This window comes from Talpa europaea (genome assembly GCF_964194135.1).
Source record: "Talpa europaea genome assembly, chromosome: 7".
NCBI classification, from domain to species: Eukaryota; Metazoa; Chordata; class Mammalia; order Eulipotyphla; family Talpidae; genus Talpa; species Talpa europaea.
Genome location: NC_140074.1, coordinates 95,275,801 through 95,293,884, shown reverse-complemented (window position 1 = coordinate 95,293,884; position 18,084 = coordinate 95,275,801). Strand labels below are relative to the sequence as shown.

The window sequence follows — 18,084 nt, the reverse complement described above, 5'->3', positions numbered from 1 at the left end:
ATGATAAAGGACTGATCACAAAAATCTACAAAGAGCTGATGAGACTCAACAAAAACAAAGAAAATAATCCAGTCAAAAAATGGGCAGAAGAGCTAAAAAGAAACTTCTCTGAGGAGGAAATGCAAATGGCCAACAGGCATATGAAAAAATGTTCAACATCACTTGTAATCAGGGAAATGCAAATCAAAACTACAATGAGATACCATCTTACACCAGTGAGAATGACACATATTAAAAAAGTTGCAACAACAAATGTTGGCGAGGTTGTGGAGAAAAAGGAACTCTCCTGCATTGTTGGTAGGAGTGTAAAGTGGTCTAACCACTATGGAAAGCTGTGTGGAGATTTCTGGACCTACTAATCATAGAGCTTCCATATGATCCAGCAATTCCACTCCTAGGTATTTACCCAAAGGACATAGAAACATCAATTCCAAAGAGCACCTGCACGCCTATGTTTATAGCAGCACTGTTTACAATAGCTAAGCTTTGGAAACAGCCTAAATGCCCAAAAATAGATGACTGGATCAAGAAGATGTGGTACATATACACCATGGAATATTACTCAGCATTCAAAAAAGATAAACACATGCAATTTGCAGCAACATGGATGGCACTGGAAGGGATCATGCTCAGCGAAATAAGCCAAAAAGAAAAAGAAAAATACCGGATGGTCTCACTCATAGCAGGAATCTAGAAAACTTAAATAAGGGACCAGGAAAAAGAATAACTATAAGAAAGAAAATATCAAAATCAACAAACTATGAACCAGAGACACTCTGTGGGGGGTGAGGGGTGGGGAAAGGAAGGCTTGGAGTCAAAATAAGGGGGTTGTAATTATAAGGGGAATATAAAAATAAAATTTAAATAATAAAAAAAATCCACAAAAAAAAAAACTGTAGGCTGGGAGGCCATGCTTTGAATGGCAGCTCAGTTAGTCCTGGTTCCTTTAGAGTATCATGCTACCAAAGCTCAAACATCAGTCCCTGACCTTCTTTTCTTTCTCTCATGCACCACTCAAAGTTCTTTCTCTAACAGTCTCATACATTTCATTACAGCAAAGTTTTCTTCATGTCCAAATAATTCCCCTTTAAGTTTAGTAAACTTTTTTTTATAAGGTAATGGTTCTCACATAATTGTTATAATTTAAGGCAATGTTTCTTAACACTTAGTTGAATCACCTGAGGAGGGGGGATCTTGGAAAGTTCTAATGCCTAGGTCACTCCTCATAGTAATTGAGTGAGAATTTTGAGGGGTTGGGATATAGTCATCAGCTTTATTTGAAGGGGATTCTAGCAAATAAGGTTGAAAACCACTGTCTTGGATTATATGATAAATGTGTAATTCTCATGCACTATCTTGTATTCTCTTTATTGAAAGGGCTGATGTTTGAACTAATGTGTGCATGACATACATAAGCTTAGATTTGGTCAACTTCCAAGAAGTGGAGCTGTGGTTTCAGAGCATCAGTGAGCATCTGCCTGTCCCACCGTGGTTGGGAGACTATGAGGGTTGGCGGGTTGGTCTGGCTCAATGCTGGCTGGAATTCTCCCAGAGATAGCAAGGACAGCATCTGGATGGAAATTACATCATGATTTCCTACTATTCCTCTATAGTGGCCATGGATAAAAAAAGGAGGGTGTGTGTGTGTGGACAAAGTGACCCTTGAGGATGGTATATAATGCTTTCCCCACTTCCTACAACATGCATTGTGGTTCCTAAATGCCTGAAGTCTAAATCTAAGAAATGTCAATAAAGGTTCCAGCTGCCAGTGGTTACTGAAACCATCTTTTAAAATATGAATTTCTTATGAAACACAGACAGTCAGAATTTCACTTAAGTCCACTAGAGCTGCCAGGGAGCTAGATGCTGAATTTGATATAGATATGCTGTTGATTTGGGTGCGAGAAGCTTTCATAGGTATAACTCAAAACAACTGAGGTGTCATAAACGCAGACCTCGGGAAGGTCAGCATACTCAAGCTGATCCTAATAAGGAGACAGTCCCCCACATCACCAGCCCAATGACTAAGAAGAAAATGGAAGGGCATTTGGAATTGGTGAGCTAATGAAGAGTGACAGGGAGTGCAGGGAGTTGGAGAGAGGCTGAGTCTCTTCTCCACAGTTGCCCAACCTGCTCACCTTGAAGTCGGGGATCTGGTAGCCTTTCCTCAGTGTGATCTGGAATACATCCATGGAGCTAATGAAAGCTGCAAGCCTGGTCAGACTCTGCTTGCCACTTCCACCTACACCAACCAGTAGAGCATTTCCCCGCGGTGACTCCAAGATACGATTGATATGGCAGCTAAAGAGAAGGAAGCAGAAGCACATGGCTTTAATCAGACTTTCTCTGTGAAGAGCATACCTAACGGTCTAAGTTAAAGCTGGAACTCTCCTTAGAGACCCAATGTGGGCTGAACTGTGGGAAACTTAGATTATCTGCAAACCTGGTCTCACTTTCTTGCCCAAGTATTTTGCTTTAAACCAAAGCTGCCTGTGGCTAGTGGCAGTAGACGAAGAGTTTATGGCAGTCAGATGGGATTGGAGGGTGCAGGTGATGGTGAAGGGTGAAAGGTAGAACTTCCCTTCCCTGCCCTCCCCAGTCAAGTCTCACCCTGACTGCCTTCCTCACTTCACTTTGACTCACCTATTTATGCTTTTAGGCAAGAGGAGAAGACAGGAAAAAGAGAAAAAGAAAAATAATGGGGAAAAAGAGAAAAATAGGTCTGTATGTTTATAATGATGTATATACATACAATTAGGGAAATAAAAATCAGGGTAGGCTAGAGGATAAGCAGCAATAGAAAAGTTTGTTCATGTTAGGAACATGCACACTTAAAGTTGGCAGAACAGCAGAGAATGATGATGACATAGCTCGTGTCTTTCCCTCCTTTAATCTTCTTGAATCTTGATGGCTTTAGAAGGAATATTGGTGGATTCTTAGTGTCAACCTATAAGACACCCACTTCCTTGACTTCTGGGTTCTTCTCTCTACATTTATACTTACTGCTCTCAGTACCCATATTCTTGCTCCACTAATAGGGAAATATTCCCAGGCCCTGGGTTTAGACAATGGCCCTCCAGAGGAAGGTACTCCTCCTGCCCCTTCCAGCCTTTTCTCAGATGCTTCTGTTAGAACAAGCTGTTCACTGCCCTCCATCCAAGTTGTTATAAATGGCAAATTTTCATCATTTTTATAACTGCCAAACCAATGTTACTTCAATAAAAAAAAATTAAAGCTGTTTACTGTGTGTCCTTCAGAATATACCACCAATTTTTTCTATAATTCTGTTAGCACTATGATATACCTTAGGTAGGGTGCTTATATTATTTATAATAATAACTTCTATTTTTTATTTTCTGATCTTAAAAATGACTGCCTCATACAAAGTGCATAAAATATAGAAGAACATCCACAATTCTAGATCTTGTGATAAACACTATTGACATTAATTGTATGTCCTTACAGACTTTACCTAAGGTTCTGTATGTTTATAATGATGTATATGCATATGTAAATGTACATGTTATGTAAATGTATATATGAATATGCATTTAATCCATATACTGTGTCTATCTTGTATATTTTCAAAACTAGATTGACATTTTATACTCAGCATAGTGTTATGAAACCATTTCTTCACTTGCCAATACACTGTGATTATTTCCCTATGCCACTGAGTAGTCTGCTAAACTTTGTTTTTAAAGTGTATTGATAGCTCATTTCATAGAATAAGCTGTTTGCTTGCAATAGCATGCTTTTGGATATTTAGGCTGTTTCTAACATCTTCCATTTATAAGTGGCGCTATGCAAATATTTTTACTTTACATCCCTATTTATTTCCAGAGGTTAAGATCTTAGAAGTTGCTGATTGAAGCAATAAGACAATTTCTATGCCTTTTGATACATACTGAAAAATTGCTCCCCCAAATGGGGGCATCAATTGGTACTCCTCTCATGTAGAATTGATCAAAAGATGTATCTGTTATATTGAAAAATTAGAATATGTTAGATTATATTAGTTGAATTAGAATGTACAGAAAGTTTTAGCTGTCTGGACTTAAAATTGTTTGCCAACAAATTTATGTGGTTAAAATTTATTGTCTTAAATATTCAGGTTTTTATTGACTTATACTTGGTTCTTTAATGATTTTACTTTAATTATTTAGCGGTAACATTTTTACTCTATCTTATCTTTCTCCCTTATTAAACCATAGTTTCTAGACATCTGAAGAGTGAATACACTCATTTTGTCCTCCCTGTAGTACTAGTACTTTGAAGCTATCCAATACATTTGTGTTAAATTTAAACAAAATAATCCATGTCTTATACTCAGCATTGCATTGGGGGTGACACACACGATTGTTCACTATGTTTGGTGCAAGGAATCATCTGTTTGTGTTTATATTAGATGCTACCTGACTCTAACGATAAAAGGAGAAAATATGGTGCTAAGATATTCAGGCCTTCTCTTCTGAAAGAAAAAAGGAGGGTGCAGGAATTGATTAATGGAGGAGAGAGAGAAATATGCAAGAGGAAAAGGAAGGGGAGGAGGAGAGGTCCATCTTGGGCCACCTAATGCCCAGCTCTGCTCTGAAAGGCCTGAATTCAGCTTAGCAAGGTCCATGCTATTCAATATCTAGATGGAAAATGTATCACTAGTCTTGAAGTTTTCAAAGAAGAATGGTTAAGATTGCAACTGTCAGCATTAGATTCCAGCTGGGGATTCATTAACAACCTCTGGCTAGGGCAAAGGACTCTGCATTTAAATTACAAAATTTAAAGAGAAGATCAATATTCTAAAGGGCTCCTGGGCCAGAAAACCAAGTCTGTCTAAGTTAAGCACTTCCATGAATTTCTGGGAGATTAATAACAAGAGCTGAAGATGTTGCACAGCCCAGCTGGAGGAAGCTGGTTTATTGAAGACTGAACATATACATATACACCCCCCCCACCCAGAGAATTGATGATACACAATAGAAGGGTCCCAAGAGAAGCACATCTGAGGGTCTTTTTTGGTTAATGATTGCGAAAGGATTCTTTTTTTTTTTTTAAAGATTTATTTATTTATACAAGCACTGGGTACAGTCAGAAGCACAGGAGGGTGAGAGAATTCACCAGAGCCAGAGCGGGAAATGGAACAGGCAGACTGATGAAACACAGTTCTGAGGGGAGCAGTGGGTGCAGCAGGAGAGGTCTGTGCACCACGTGGGACCCACGCCGGTGCCCGGGGATCGAACCGGCGCTGCAGAGGCTGTGGGCAGCTTTGCAGCCCAGCGCTCAATCGCTGTGCCACCGGGGAGGCCCTGATTGTGAAAGGATTCTAAGAGAAAAAAAGAGGAGGCAGAAAAAGATACATGGGAATGAAAAATCAAAGAGAAAGAAAGATTAAAATTATACCAAAGCAGAGAAAAGATCTAATTGAAAATGTTAAGAAAAAGTAGGACAAGAGACTGCTGAAATGGTGAAAGAAGTCAGTAAAAGAGCAAAGTGGCACTATTAAAGGCAGAAAACAATAGCACAAAGAAATCTCCATGCTTATAAACTGCTAATTAAGTGCCAATCACAGCATGTAGATAGCAAAAACCTTACGATGTGGGCATTCTTACTATCCTCATTTTTCAGATATGAAAACTGAGGCTTGGGAAGGTAAATATCCTTCTCAAATCCCCACAGTCAGTTAGTGGCAGCCCAGGATTTGAACTGGGGCCTGACTCTGTCTCCAGAGCCTGTGCCTGCTGCCACTACATAGTGCTCCATTATTAGGTTGCACATAAAAGCAGCAGAAAGCCAGAACAGCAAAATGTGGGAAAGGTGTGGGTAATTCAAACAAGAGAAAAAGGTTAGGAACTCAAGTGGTAAGAACAAATTGAAAGATTATAAAATCAAAGTCAACATGTCTTATGCACTTTTGAACATCCACCTTTTTGCCCATCCTATTGGTTCCTGGGAAAACACAGAGATTTCCTCTGCCCTGCCCTACTCCCACCTTGGGCATCAGAAAATAAGACCTTCATGGAGTGAGCCCAGATCCTTCGTGTGAAATGATGCAAGACCATGGAATTTTCCAATATTCTTAGATTTCCTATGTTTCTCACTGTATTGTTTGACTTTTCTCTTCCTGGCATGAGAAGAGAATGCTTCTGTTCTGTCTGACTGGTAGGGGCAGCAAAGAAGGGCCAAGGAACTCCAGAGACAGGAGGGAAGGTAATGCAAAGATGATGTCATGGGGGGGTGATATTTTAAAACAAATGTACAGGAAATCACACATCAAAATATGCCTCTGGCAGTTTCATTATTCCAGTTATTTTGCCATTGTTAAACACAGCACAGGTTTCTTTTTGGCAACTATCTTTGGAGTCTGTTTTGAAGCCCCAGAAGACCAGCCAGTTTTCATAGCCTGCCTTTATTTTTTCCTAAAAGCAGTATTAGTCAATTTCCCTGATGGAAATCACATTGGCTGAATCATTTGGTATTCTCCCAAGTTAAATTTATCCTTAAAGGACAAAGATTTGCTTCGATTCCAAGACTATGGCTCAGGCTCTGTTACCTCTTAAGCAAGGGGGAAAATATACAATGAAACTTCACAGGTTAGTTAATAGATATCTTAAAAACCCTTATTACTGACTGCTCCTTATGTACCAGACACTGGTCAAGGTACTGGAGAGTCAGCAGTCTGCGTGCTCAAGGAGTTTATCCTTGATTAACATTTGAGGAAACATTACACTGTGATGGTGAGGAGCACACATACTATTTCTAGTGTGTGTGACCCTAGAAGACTTCCCTCATCTGTCAGGGTATCATTTCCCCATTTATAATATAGGGATAATAGTAGACCTCTCTTTCTTCAGGTTTTTTGTGAAAACTGAAAAAATTGAAGTCTGCAAAATGCCATACACCGGTGCGATAGTGAATTCTAAGTTAGATGTAGCTCTGGCATATCATATCAAATGCTTGCTCTTCAGTGAGGCCTTCCTGATCACCCTACTTAACTTTGTAATCACCCCTGAACTCTCTATTCCTCTTCTCTCTGAATTTTTCTCCACATCATTTATCCCACATGATATTCTAAGAGTTTTTACGGAGTACCTGCTACACTCCAGATACTGTCTTAGGTTGAAGATCTAGCAGTGAATTAAATAAAAACTCCTGCACTCATACTGAAGCTGTCTAATCAATAAATATGCGTTGGGCAGATGGGTGGATAGATGGATGGATGTAAACAAAGTGATTAATCATGACAAATACAGCAGTTGGTCAAGTAATATCAAGTGAGGACCCAGCAGTGACAACTGATTTGAACTTGAGGTAGGTCTGTGGTGACTTTGGTTCGAGCTTCTTTGTTCAAGTGCTAAGACATATACCGAGGAAAGGGTGAGAACTCAGAAATTATGGTGAATATTGACAATGTCTTTGAAGAGTTCTGTTGTAAGCAGGAGCAGAGCAAACAGGGTTAGGAAATGAGAAGAGATGAGTCTAGGAATAGTTTATTATCTTATTGTAAATGATTACACAGCATCTTTGTATGTTGATGCATAAGACCCAGGAATTGGTGATGGCGTAGGAGGGTAGAAAGCAGAAGGGAGTAAAGGGGGAGGGCAAGAGGATAGGAGAGGAGAGAAAATTGCAAGAAGGAGAAATGTCAGTGAGATGGTGAGAGGACATGGGGTCCAATGCACACATGGAGGCACTGACCTTAGGAACAGGGATGGTTCGCAAACTAAAATAGTAGGGGAGGAAGGATTTGTGGGCGGATGCAGATAGGCTGTTAGATATGATGACGGGGAGATGAGACAATTCTCTTCTGGCCACTTTCATTAGCTCATTGAAAGAAGAGACATGCTCATTAACTGTCAATAAAGAGAAGGGAGGATGTTAGAAGCTTGTGAAGAGGGGAAAAAAATGTGTGATACTGCTGCTGCCAAGAGAAGGAGAAGAAAGCAAACTGCCAGGTTAGTAGAGGAATATTTCTAGAAAACTTGAGGGACAACTTGGTATTTGTGATTGACAATCTGAAGCAAGCCAGGGAACATGGTGGAAGATTTTTCTCTAATAATCTTCAGATGCTTATGTGCAACTGTGAAATAAGAGAGTGGGGTTTTGTCACATGGATGTCATGACAGAAAACTGGGGAGATTGCACTGGGATAGAGCCTATGGTGGTTGAGGAAGGTAAAGCCATGATATGGGGGAGGGACAAAGGAGTTTGAGAAAGTAGTTGACTCCACGAAATCAAGTCTTGATGAAATTTAAGAATAGCTGGAATATTTCTATTTTCAGCAAAATGAATGAACCTGAGGATATTAGGTTAAGTGAAATAAGTCACACAAAAAGACAAATACTGTATAATCTCACTTACATGTGGAAACTAAAAAAATCAAACACATAGAAAGAGAGCAGATTTGTGGGTGCCAGAGGGGGTTTGAGAGTGGGGGAATTAGTGAAGGTGATTAAAAGGTAAAAACTTCCAGTTATAAAATAAGTAAGTCAGAGGGATGTACAACACAATGACTCTAGTCAGAAATGCTTTATTACATATTTAAATGTTACTAAAAGAGTAGAGTCTATAGGTACTCTTCAAAAGGAAAAAAATAATGTAACCATGTGTGGTGATGGCTATTAACTAACTTTATTGTGGCCATTATTTTGCAGTACATACTTAAGTCATTTTGTTGTATACCTTAAACACACACAATGCTACATGTCAATAATATCTTAATTGAAATGCAAAAGAATACTTGGAATACAAGCTAGAACAGGTGGGTATAAGGATAGATTAGAGAGTACAATGTTTAAAATTGAGTTTTGGGATGTGGATTCATTATTGATAATAGAAGTTCTAGGGTAAGAATAGATTGAATGAGTAGTTGAGATGGGATGGGAGAAAAAGTCATGGATTAAAGAGCACATGGGGCATAAAGACTAAGAGCTACACTGATACCAGGAGTGTGGTGCCAGTTGAGGCGAGAAAGATGACTATGCATGAAGGTCATTGGTAAACGGTGTGGAGTAACTAGATGTCAGCACATGGAAGTTGTTAACAGGGACAGGTCAAGAATTCGACAGCCCAACTGCTTGTGTTTCAAAACATCAGGGTTTTGGGCCTCCCTGGTGGCGCAAGGGGTTAGGCACAGCACTATGAAGCAATCCACAGCCTCTGCAGCACAAGTTTGATCCCTAGCCGGCCAGGGAGAGACACACATGGTGAGGCAGACCTCTCCTGTCTCGCCCGCTGCTCCCCTCAGCAGTGTATTTCAGTCAGTCTGCCTGTTCTGTTCCCCACTGTGTCTCTGGTGGATCATCTCACCCCCCGCATCTCCGGCCTGTACCTCAGCTCTTGTATGCATAAATAAATAAATCTTAAAAAAAAATCAGTTTGGTGAAGAACAAAAGGATAATGGTTTAAGTATGCCATTGGAGGGGGGTGTGGGTAAGGAGGATTCTTACCTCTTTCTAGACCTGGGAGCACATAGAATGAGGAAGAGAAAAACCTGCTTTCAACTCAGGTCAGTCAGGTTTCAGTCAGAATTCATCAGTGAAGGAAAAATTTAGAGGAGCTGAAGCTGAAATAGAGTTTGCTATTGAAGACCATGAGTACCAAGGGGCAGGGTGGAAGGATTTTGGCAGGCAGTAAGGGTGGGGTATGGGAGAGAGAAGTGGACTCATATTACTGGGGGACGTAGACAGCAGTGTAGCTATAACACTGGCATGACTATAAATTATCTGGGAGACTTGGTTTCTACACTCAATGATTCATTTGATAGCAACATTTAAAGAGATATTTAGTTTTTGAAATTTATGTGCATTTAAACAAAAACCTCCAATCTCATGATTTAAAATTGGTCCTCGGATTAATACAGGGTGGTGATGCAGGTCCTGAGCTGTTCTGGTGCCTCTTTTTTTTTTTTCCTTTTTTAATTTTTTTTAAAGATTTATTTATTTATTTATACAAGCACTGGGCACAGTCAGAAGCGCGGGAGGGTGAGAGAATTCACCAGAGCCAGAGCAGGGAGCAGAACAGGCAGAAGGACCGAAGTACACTGCTGAGGGGAGCAGTGGGCGGCAGGAGAGGTCTGTGCACCATGTGGGACCCTCACGTGGCCGGGGATCGAACTGGTGCTGCAGATGCTGCTGGCAGCTTCACAACCCAGTGCTCAACCGTGTGCCACCGGGGAGGCCCTGTTCTGGTGCCTCTTTCATGATCTTAAAGTTTCTATTGGCATGCCTGCGATCATGACCAGGGGATTGTAAACAGCTGACAAGGAAATAAATCCAGTTAGGCTAGATTTCATGCTATGTGCCCTCTAAGGCCAGTAGTAGAAGCTGTAATTTCATTATCAGTTGTCATCTTGACCTTCAAGGCAGAAGCAGTAGCTGTTTTTCCGTGTTTTTTTTTTTTTTTCCAAAGTGTCCTCAAATGCCCAATGAGATTCCTGATGTTGAGAAGAGGAGGGAGCTAAGGAAAGGCAAGAGAAGCATACTTACACATGGCGCATGGCGTCCTCAAAAAGAACCAGGTCCATCACTGTGTTGACTTCATTGTGGTTCTCCAAGGCTTCTACCAAGGTCTGTGTCAATAGCTCCCATGATTGTACAGGCATATACTTGGGTTCCCCCATGCCATTTGCAAAATGACAATACATGTTCAAACTTTGGGTCTGCTCCGTAGTTTGTTCAATACCCTGGCAATGAGACACAGGAAAAAGGACCCTCCTTAGGGACTCTCAAATCTGGTAGTTCCATCCAGAGTGGAGGCACCAAATCTGACTTTTCTCTATGCATGCTCTCTGAAAATCAAGTGTTGGGAGACCTTCCGATACTTTCTTCCTCTAGAGGACCCCTTATAAGTGGATGTTTAATATTAGCTTATCAGTTCCACATGAATGATATCCATTATTCCTGTGGAATGAGGAGTGGAAATGGAAGGTGGGAGGTGCCCCCTTACATGCACAGTAGAAGACCATATGAGAGCAGAGGAGTTGGTGGGGATGCATGGGGTATTTCTTTAGGGGATCACAGCCCAATGACCTGAACTTTCACACATCTATTCCAATAGGTTTTGCTTCCCAATTCACAGCCATGTCATAGAACATTTTTTCCTGTTTCCACTGAGATTGAACACAATAGATCTCCAGGTTTAATTCAAAGACTAAGTCCAGAGGGACTGGTGTTTGAAGCATGTGCCACAACTATCCTTAAGTGACTGACTGGCTTGTTTTATGGGGACATAGCTAATCTTGAAGCATTATATTCAAACTCCCTATTTATAAAACTTTTATATAGATTTGGGTTTACTGTGCATCAAACATTGCCCTCTGGGCAAAGATTAGCATGTTTAATAAATACCTCCTAGAACTCAACTAACTTAAAAGATATTCTCTAAGTATTGAAATGGCAACTTTTTTTTTTTTTAATTCAGGAGGGAATTACTTGCCAAAACTTAAATACAGGAGACTGCAGGAGTTAACAAAGGATGTGGAAGATGCAAGTTTAAGAAACAATAGGTTTCTAATGCTTAAGTAGAAGGTAATACCAGCATAAGCAACTGTCCTCACTTGCCATTCTTAAAGTTCAGAATGGAAAAACCACCTAGGGAAGAGCTGACCCTCATGCTTTTCACCAGCAGGGGCATAACTCAGGGCATATGTCACCATGGGGTTAGCCATGTAAGCCCTTGGGACAATATTCATCAAACCTAATGTAGGGAAAGTGATGATGATAATTGCATTTATAGGGAAAACAGGGATGCTGCCTGGGTATAAGAATAAAGAAATATGAAGAGTTAGATATTAAAGAATGACTATGTTTTGAAGGTGGTTTCAGGGTCCCAGAAAACCCTTAAGTTCTAGCTTTGCCAGATAATAAACTAAATGTTCAGACATTTGGATAAGATTTGATGCAATGCAGAGAGTCATTCTTGCTAGTTGAGGGAAGCACATGGGAAAGCAATGTAGGAACACATTCCCATTTAAAAATGGGCTATTATATTGGGAATCAATCTTAATAGCATCAGTTGGAACTAATGATCTATGGGAGGAGTGACTAAAGTGCAGTTCTGACAAGACTGGTCTACAATGAATCTTTGATGAACAAAATAATAAGTTTCCAATTTTATGATCAGAGCCATTCTGTGTAAAGGGAGAGGGAAAACCAACTCACACAGTAAACCAGAGATTTCCTAATAGTGATGTCCTATCACACATGGGCCATAAGATTCTAATGGTAGACACAGGACTATATTGCTTGCTCGGTGGAACTTGGGGCACCTTTTCTTTCATAACAAACACTAAGATTTGGGGCAGCCAAAGGTGCTTCAGGTTGATATTCTAAGTGTTGCTGGGGGAGATAAGCAGAATTAATTACACGTGCTTCTGTGGTCAAAAAGTTGTGTTCTTAGTAGAAGAAAGATGTAAAAATATATATAAAAAAACTAGGAAGGAGAAACCCTCCCCCAAAATAAAACCAATTTCAAATTAAAAAAAGGAAAGATGTGTCCTTCGTATACAGGCACCTTTAACTACATGGTTAGCCATATGACCAGATAGGAACCTCTATTGCAAAGACTGAGTGTTGTTACTCCAAAGTGCTAGTTCAAGTCAACTTAAAAGGACAATCAAGGGTTGTTTACAGACTCAAAAAATGAATATATAAACTGGCAAATGCTACAATGCAAATGTAAGATACGAGAGCACTGAACATCAAGTCATAGAATACTGATAGGATAAGTGGTGTATTCCAGGGTGTTTGAACTAGTAAAGTGCAGGATGAAATTAGTTATTAAAATGTTTAAAAGTTCAAAACAGGGCCTCCCTGGTGGCTCAGCGGTTGAGCGCTGGGCTGCAAAGCTGCCCACAGCCTCTGCAGTGCCGGTTCGATCCCCAGCCACCGGTGAGGGTCCCACATGGCACGCAGACCTCTCCTGCCACGCCCACTGCTCCCCTCAGCAGTGTACTTTAGGTCCTTCTGCCTTTTCTGCTCCCTGCTCTGGCTCTGGTGAATTCTCTCACCCTCCCACGCTTCTAACTGTACCCAGTGCTTGTATAAATAAATAAATAAATCTTTAAAAAAAAGTTCAAAATATTGACATGTAGGTTGGAATGGACTATAAATATTTGGAGAGATAAACTCAGGATCTTTTCAGGAAAAAAAAAATGGAGCCAAACCTAACAAAGTAAGCACAGGGCTGGGCAACAGAAGGCTCAAGGTTAGTTGTAGTGATAATTTTCACACTACAAAAAAAAAATAGTAAGATCTTAGGTTGTTGTAATATATACATGCTTCCCAAGGCATATTCCATGGGCCATTCAGCATGAAAATTATTAATAGGTTTTATGAAGGGAAAAGAGTCTTGGGGTCCAATAAGTATGGGAAATGATACATGAATGAGGGTTAGCCAAGACTTTCAGGGCTTTTATATGCTGAATGATCTGTGAACTTCCAACAGGGTTATATCATATAAAGTACTTTCTCAACTTAATTTTATCTTAGATAACTTCTTTCCAAGGAGTATATGTAGTACAATTGTTTAGCAGGACACAATTTGGGAAATCTAGTAGGGAATCTATGGTGTATAAGAAAGGGGACAGTCTTTGCTTTTGGTCAGACCCCATCTGGGTTGTGTGATGGAAGTTGGGCAGCCCAATTTCAGAGGGGAGAATTGATAAGACAGTAATCAAAAGGATGTCAGATTCCTCTGGGTTTGAACAGACGCCATGTCATAAAGAGCTGAAAGGACAGAGGCTATTTGCTATTTGTCTTGAAGAAGAAAACACCCAGGAAAGACAAAATAAATGATCATAAAATATTTTATGGTTTGTCATGTAGACCTAGTATTGGTAGAGAGGGAAACAAATTTTGGTCATTATCAGAATAAGTTTCCAGTCTTTAAATTATTCCAGAGCTTCCAAATTTCCAGTCATTATCAGTTCCAAAGAGACTGCCTTAGGCAAGATGAGATAGTGCTTTTTCAAGCATGTTGAAATGTCAACTGGGATGACCAGTGGGGAAATGTGACTGAGAGGTGTGAGTGGAGTAGGATTTGGAGCAGGTGATCCTCATAGATATTAACATTTAGTCTCTATGACCAAATTGTATCTCTTCTTGCCCTAGCATTTATCCCCTGGACAAAAAATAAAGATAGATTTTCCTTTCTTTATCTAATCTCTGACTTTCTCCAATTTATGGAAGATGTTTATCATTTGGGTGACCATCTGTATAATTATCATTATTTTTCAAATGTAAAAAAAATCGAAGGGTAATACTCACATCAAAATTTTTTTTGACCATGTCTGACTGGATTTTGTCAAAAAGATCAAAGTCCTTTTCTTCCACCATCTTGTCCCGATAAACCCTATTTGATTCATGTAGATAAAGATTTACTAGGTCCTGTGAGGATTTTACACATTCCACTGTGGAGAAGAGAATGCCCTTTAGGGAGAATAGACAAAAAATGGCATTAATAACAATTGAAAACTACAATAGCTCCAATTTTTTGAAGCCAGTTGTGTAACAGGCGTTGGACTAGATGTTTTCCAGGGTACTTCCCAGTACATTTTGTAAGAACTTCATGACCCCAGAATATGAGAAGAAAGAAAAATTATAGGACAATCTTATTAATATAAAGATTGTATATAAGGAAGCAATGCGATCCAACAAAATATAAAAAGGTCAACATGTAGTAACTGAGTTGGACTTATTTCAGGAATACAAGATAGATGTAAAATTCAAAAATAATCAATATAATTTGTCATGTTTCCAGAATAAAGGAGAAAACTATATAATTATTTCAACGGGTACAGAAAAATCATTTAAGTTTCAACATATATTCATGATTAAAACTCTAGTAAACTGTAAATGGATAAATTTATTTTCTTTATTCAGTAACATTGGTTTACAATTCTGTATATGATTTAGAGGAACAGGATCCACCCCTCTTCAGATGGACGTTACCACAACACACCCACCATACCCAGGTGCTGAAAGCCCTCCATATATCCTTTCCCACTTTGCTCTCCCCTCTCTCCCTCCCACTCTGGTAGCCTCAATTCTACATTCAGATTTCCAGGGTTTGGTTGGTTTTATCTGACCCTTTGTTTTGTTTCTTTGTAGGCCACATGTAAGAGACACCATCAGCATTTGTCTTTCTCCTCCTGACCTATTTTGCTTAACATAATCCTCTCCAGTCCATGTTGCTGCAAATGGCAAGAATTGATCATTTTTATAGCTGTGTAGTATTCCATTCTATATCTATACAACATCTTGCTAATCCACTGATCTTTGGACACGTGGGTTATTTCCATAAGTTTGCTTTTCTTTACTAAAGTTATTATTTCACTGCAAAATGTATCTTGGAGTTAACCACATGCACATGTCTGCCCATCAGCCTCATAGGTAAAATATATTCATTTGGAGTAGATTAGATGTTGGTTCCTATTTTGTTTTTCTTGGAAGTTTTATATTCTAGATGGAAAATTAAATGTGTCATTTGACACTTGGCTTGTTTAATGAAGCCAGTATCTGTTCTCTATTTCCAAAATATTGTACATGTCAAAACTGGTCTTGAAGAAGAAAGCCTAATATCATTAAAAAGAACTTCAGCAGGGCCTCACCAGTGGTGCAGTGTTTGAGCGCTGGGCTGTGAAGCTCTGCAGCACCGGTTCGATCCCCGGCTGCTGGGTGAGGGTCCCACATGGCGCGCAGACCTCTCCTGCTGCCCGCTGCTCCCCTCAGCAGTGTATTTTTCATCAATCTGCCTGTTCTGCTCTCCGCTCTGGCTCTGGTGAATTCTCTCACCCTCTCGTGCTTCTTACTATACCCAGTGCTTGTATAAATAAATAAAATTTTAAAAAAAATTAAAAAAAAAAACAACTTCAACAATTCCAGAATGCTACTTTTGTAGCTGGGGTTTCCAAATGTGCCATAGCAAAGGCACAGATGTGGTATGCATACACAGTGGAACACTACTCAACTATTAAACAAAACAAAATCTTGCCATTTGTCATAACATGAATGGAACCAGACAAGATTATGCTCAGTGAAATAAGTAAAAAGGAGAAAGACAACCCATCACTTATGTGTGATCTATAGAGAAACAAAACAAAAGGTCAGATAAAATCTAACCAATAACAAACCTTAGAAGTCTGATCATAGAACTGAGGTTACTGGAGGGGAAAGGGAAAGTGGGAGCAGAAAAGGGGAGGGAGCACAATGGACTATGGGGGAGGACTATGGGTGCTTTGGTGGTGGATGTGGTATAGTAAGAACACCTGGAGAGGGAGATCCTATATGTCTAAAACACAGAAAGAAATTTTCTTAATCTGGCATGAACATCCACAGAAACCTCTGGTAGGCTGCTGCACCTTCCCCTGCAGTGACCTTTAGGGCTAACCGGCCCTATGTCCGGCTGGGCAACCAGCGCGCAGGGGAAGAACAGCAAAACCCTACATACCTGCTGTACCTCCCTCCGCAGTGATCTTTAGGAATGGCTTTCGCCACGGTCCCTAGATCCGGCTGGGCAACCAGCTCGCGGTGGGAGAACAGCCTGAAGCAGAGGAAGTTCAGCGGAAGTTCCCTGAAAAGGCAGAAGCTTATCAAATGATAATGACCACCAAGAACCACTACCAGAATGCTAAAAATCTTATCCCTCTTCCTAGAACTACAAACTTTAATCCCTTATTTGTCTTTCTAAACTTCCTTCTTTCTTCTATAATGGTCATTGCTTGTTATGTAGATCACCTCCCTGATAGTGATAGACTGAGCCCATGAGCAAGCTAATTTCCTTGATATTCATTCCTGTGCTTTTGGAAAACATATATATACTGGTCACAAACTTAAAGAAAATTACACTCAGATTTTCACTCTTGAAGTGTGTCTGTTTGTCATTTCTTTCGCCGACTCCCTGACCACCCTGCACGCTTCTCTCAACCCTGAGGTGGCCTCATCTTCTACTGCTGTGCTGGTCTGCGGCAGTAGGCATCATGCATAATAATCAACCATTAGAAGCTTTCCCTCCTAAAATTAGGCATGTAGCAAGATGACACTCTCACCATTTCAGCATTGCACTGGTAGTCATAGCGAGTGCTATAGGACAAAATGGAAAGAGATTTAAGGATTAGCAGAAATTGTTAACACTTACAATCTCAGTGTTACATGTAACTATCTTAGATGGTGCAAACAAAATTATTATTATCATTGTGGTTGTTGTTACTTACTATCATTATTTGTCAACACTATGACACATAAATACAATCATGTATAATATATATATAAAATACAAAGGTAATATCAAAAACTACCATATGATTCTGCTTATATAATATCCAAAATACACCAAAATAAGTTATGGTGTTAGAAATGCAGACAGTATTTACTACAGGGTGTAGGAAAAAAGAATAACTGGAAGGAAGTAAAAAGAGGAGCTTCAGGGGCCTCCCTGGTGGCACAGGTGGTTGAGTGCAGCGCTGTGGAGCTGTCCCCGGGCTCTGCAGTGCTAGTTCTATCCCTGCCGGCCTCGGAGCAACCCACATGGCGAGCAGACCTCTCCTGTCTTGCCTGCTGCTTCCCTCAGCAGTGTATTTCGTCAGTCTGCCTGTTCTGTTCCCTGCTCTGTCTGTGGTGAATCCTCTCACCCTCCCATGCATCTGGCCTCTACCCCGGTTCTTGCATAAATAAAATAAATCTTAAAAAAAAAAAAAGAGGAGCTTCAAGGATACTGCAAGTGTCCTATTTCTTGACCTGAGACTTGTGGTTGTTTACATAGGTATGATGACCTTGTGACAATTAACTGCTTTATGCTATTGATCTGTATGCTTTTCTATTTTATGTTATGCTTTAATAAATGTTTATTTAAAATTTTTCATTAGAATCCTTTGGCTCCACCTACTCATATTATTAAAAAAAAAAACCCAAGAAATTCCATTAGATTTCTTTGGTTCCACCTACACATAAATTCAACTTCTCTCTTCCCGGATATCCTATTGTTCATATTTGAGATGCAGAGGGCAGGAAAGTACCATCTTAGAATCCTGACTTCTGGAACTTTGTGTTTACAATGAGGTATGCTATCAGTTGAAGTTTTTAAGTTTTGTGA

General features: G+C 39.9%; 1 protein-coding gene across 3 annotated transcripts in view; it reads right to left on the bottom strand.

Annotated features, from left to right (window-relative positions):
• DNAH9 (dynein axonemal heavy chain 9) overlaps positions 1–18,084 on the bottom strand; it is a gene marked incomplete at its 3' end in the record, with an annotated part of 308,650 nt that overhangs the window by 118,005 nt on the left and 172,561 nt on the right. For all 3 annotated transcript variants that reach the window (XM_084236563.1, XM_084236562.1, XM_084236564.1), the window contains exons 42-44: positions 14,262–14,423; positions 10,482–10,678; positions 2,139–2,301 (exon numbers count right to left, since the gene is read on the bottom strand). In XM_084236563.1, coding sequence (XP_084092689.1) covers positions 2,139–2,301; positions 10,482–10,678; positions 14,262–14,423 — 522 coding nt within the window. The remainder of the gene's footprint in view (positions 1–2,138; positions 2,302–10,481; positions 10,679–14,261; positions 14,424–18,084) is intronic.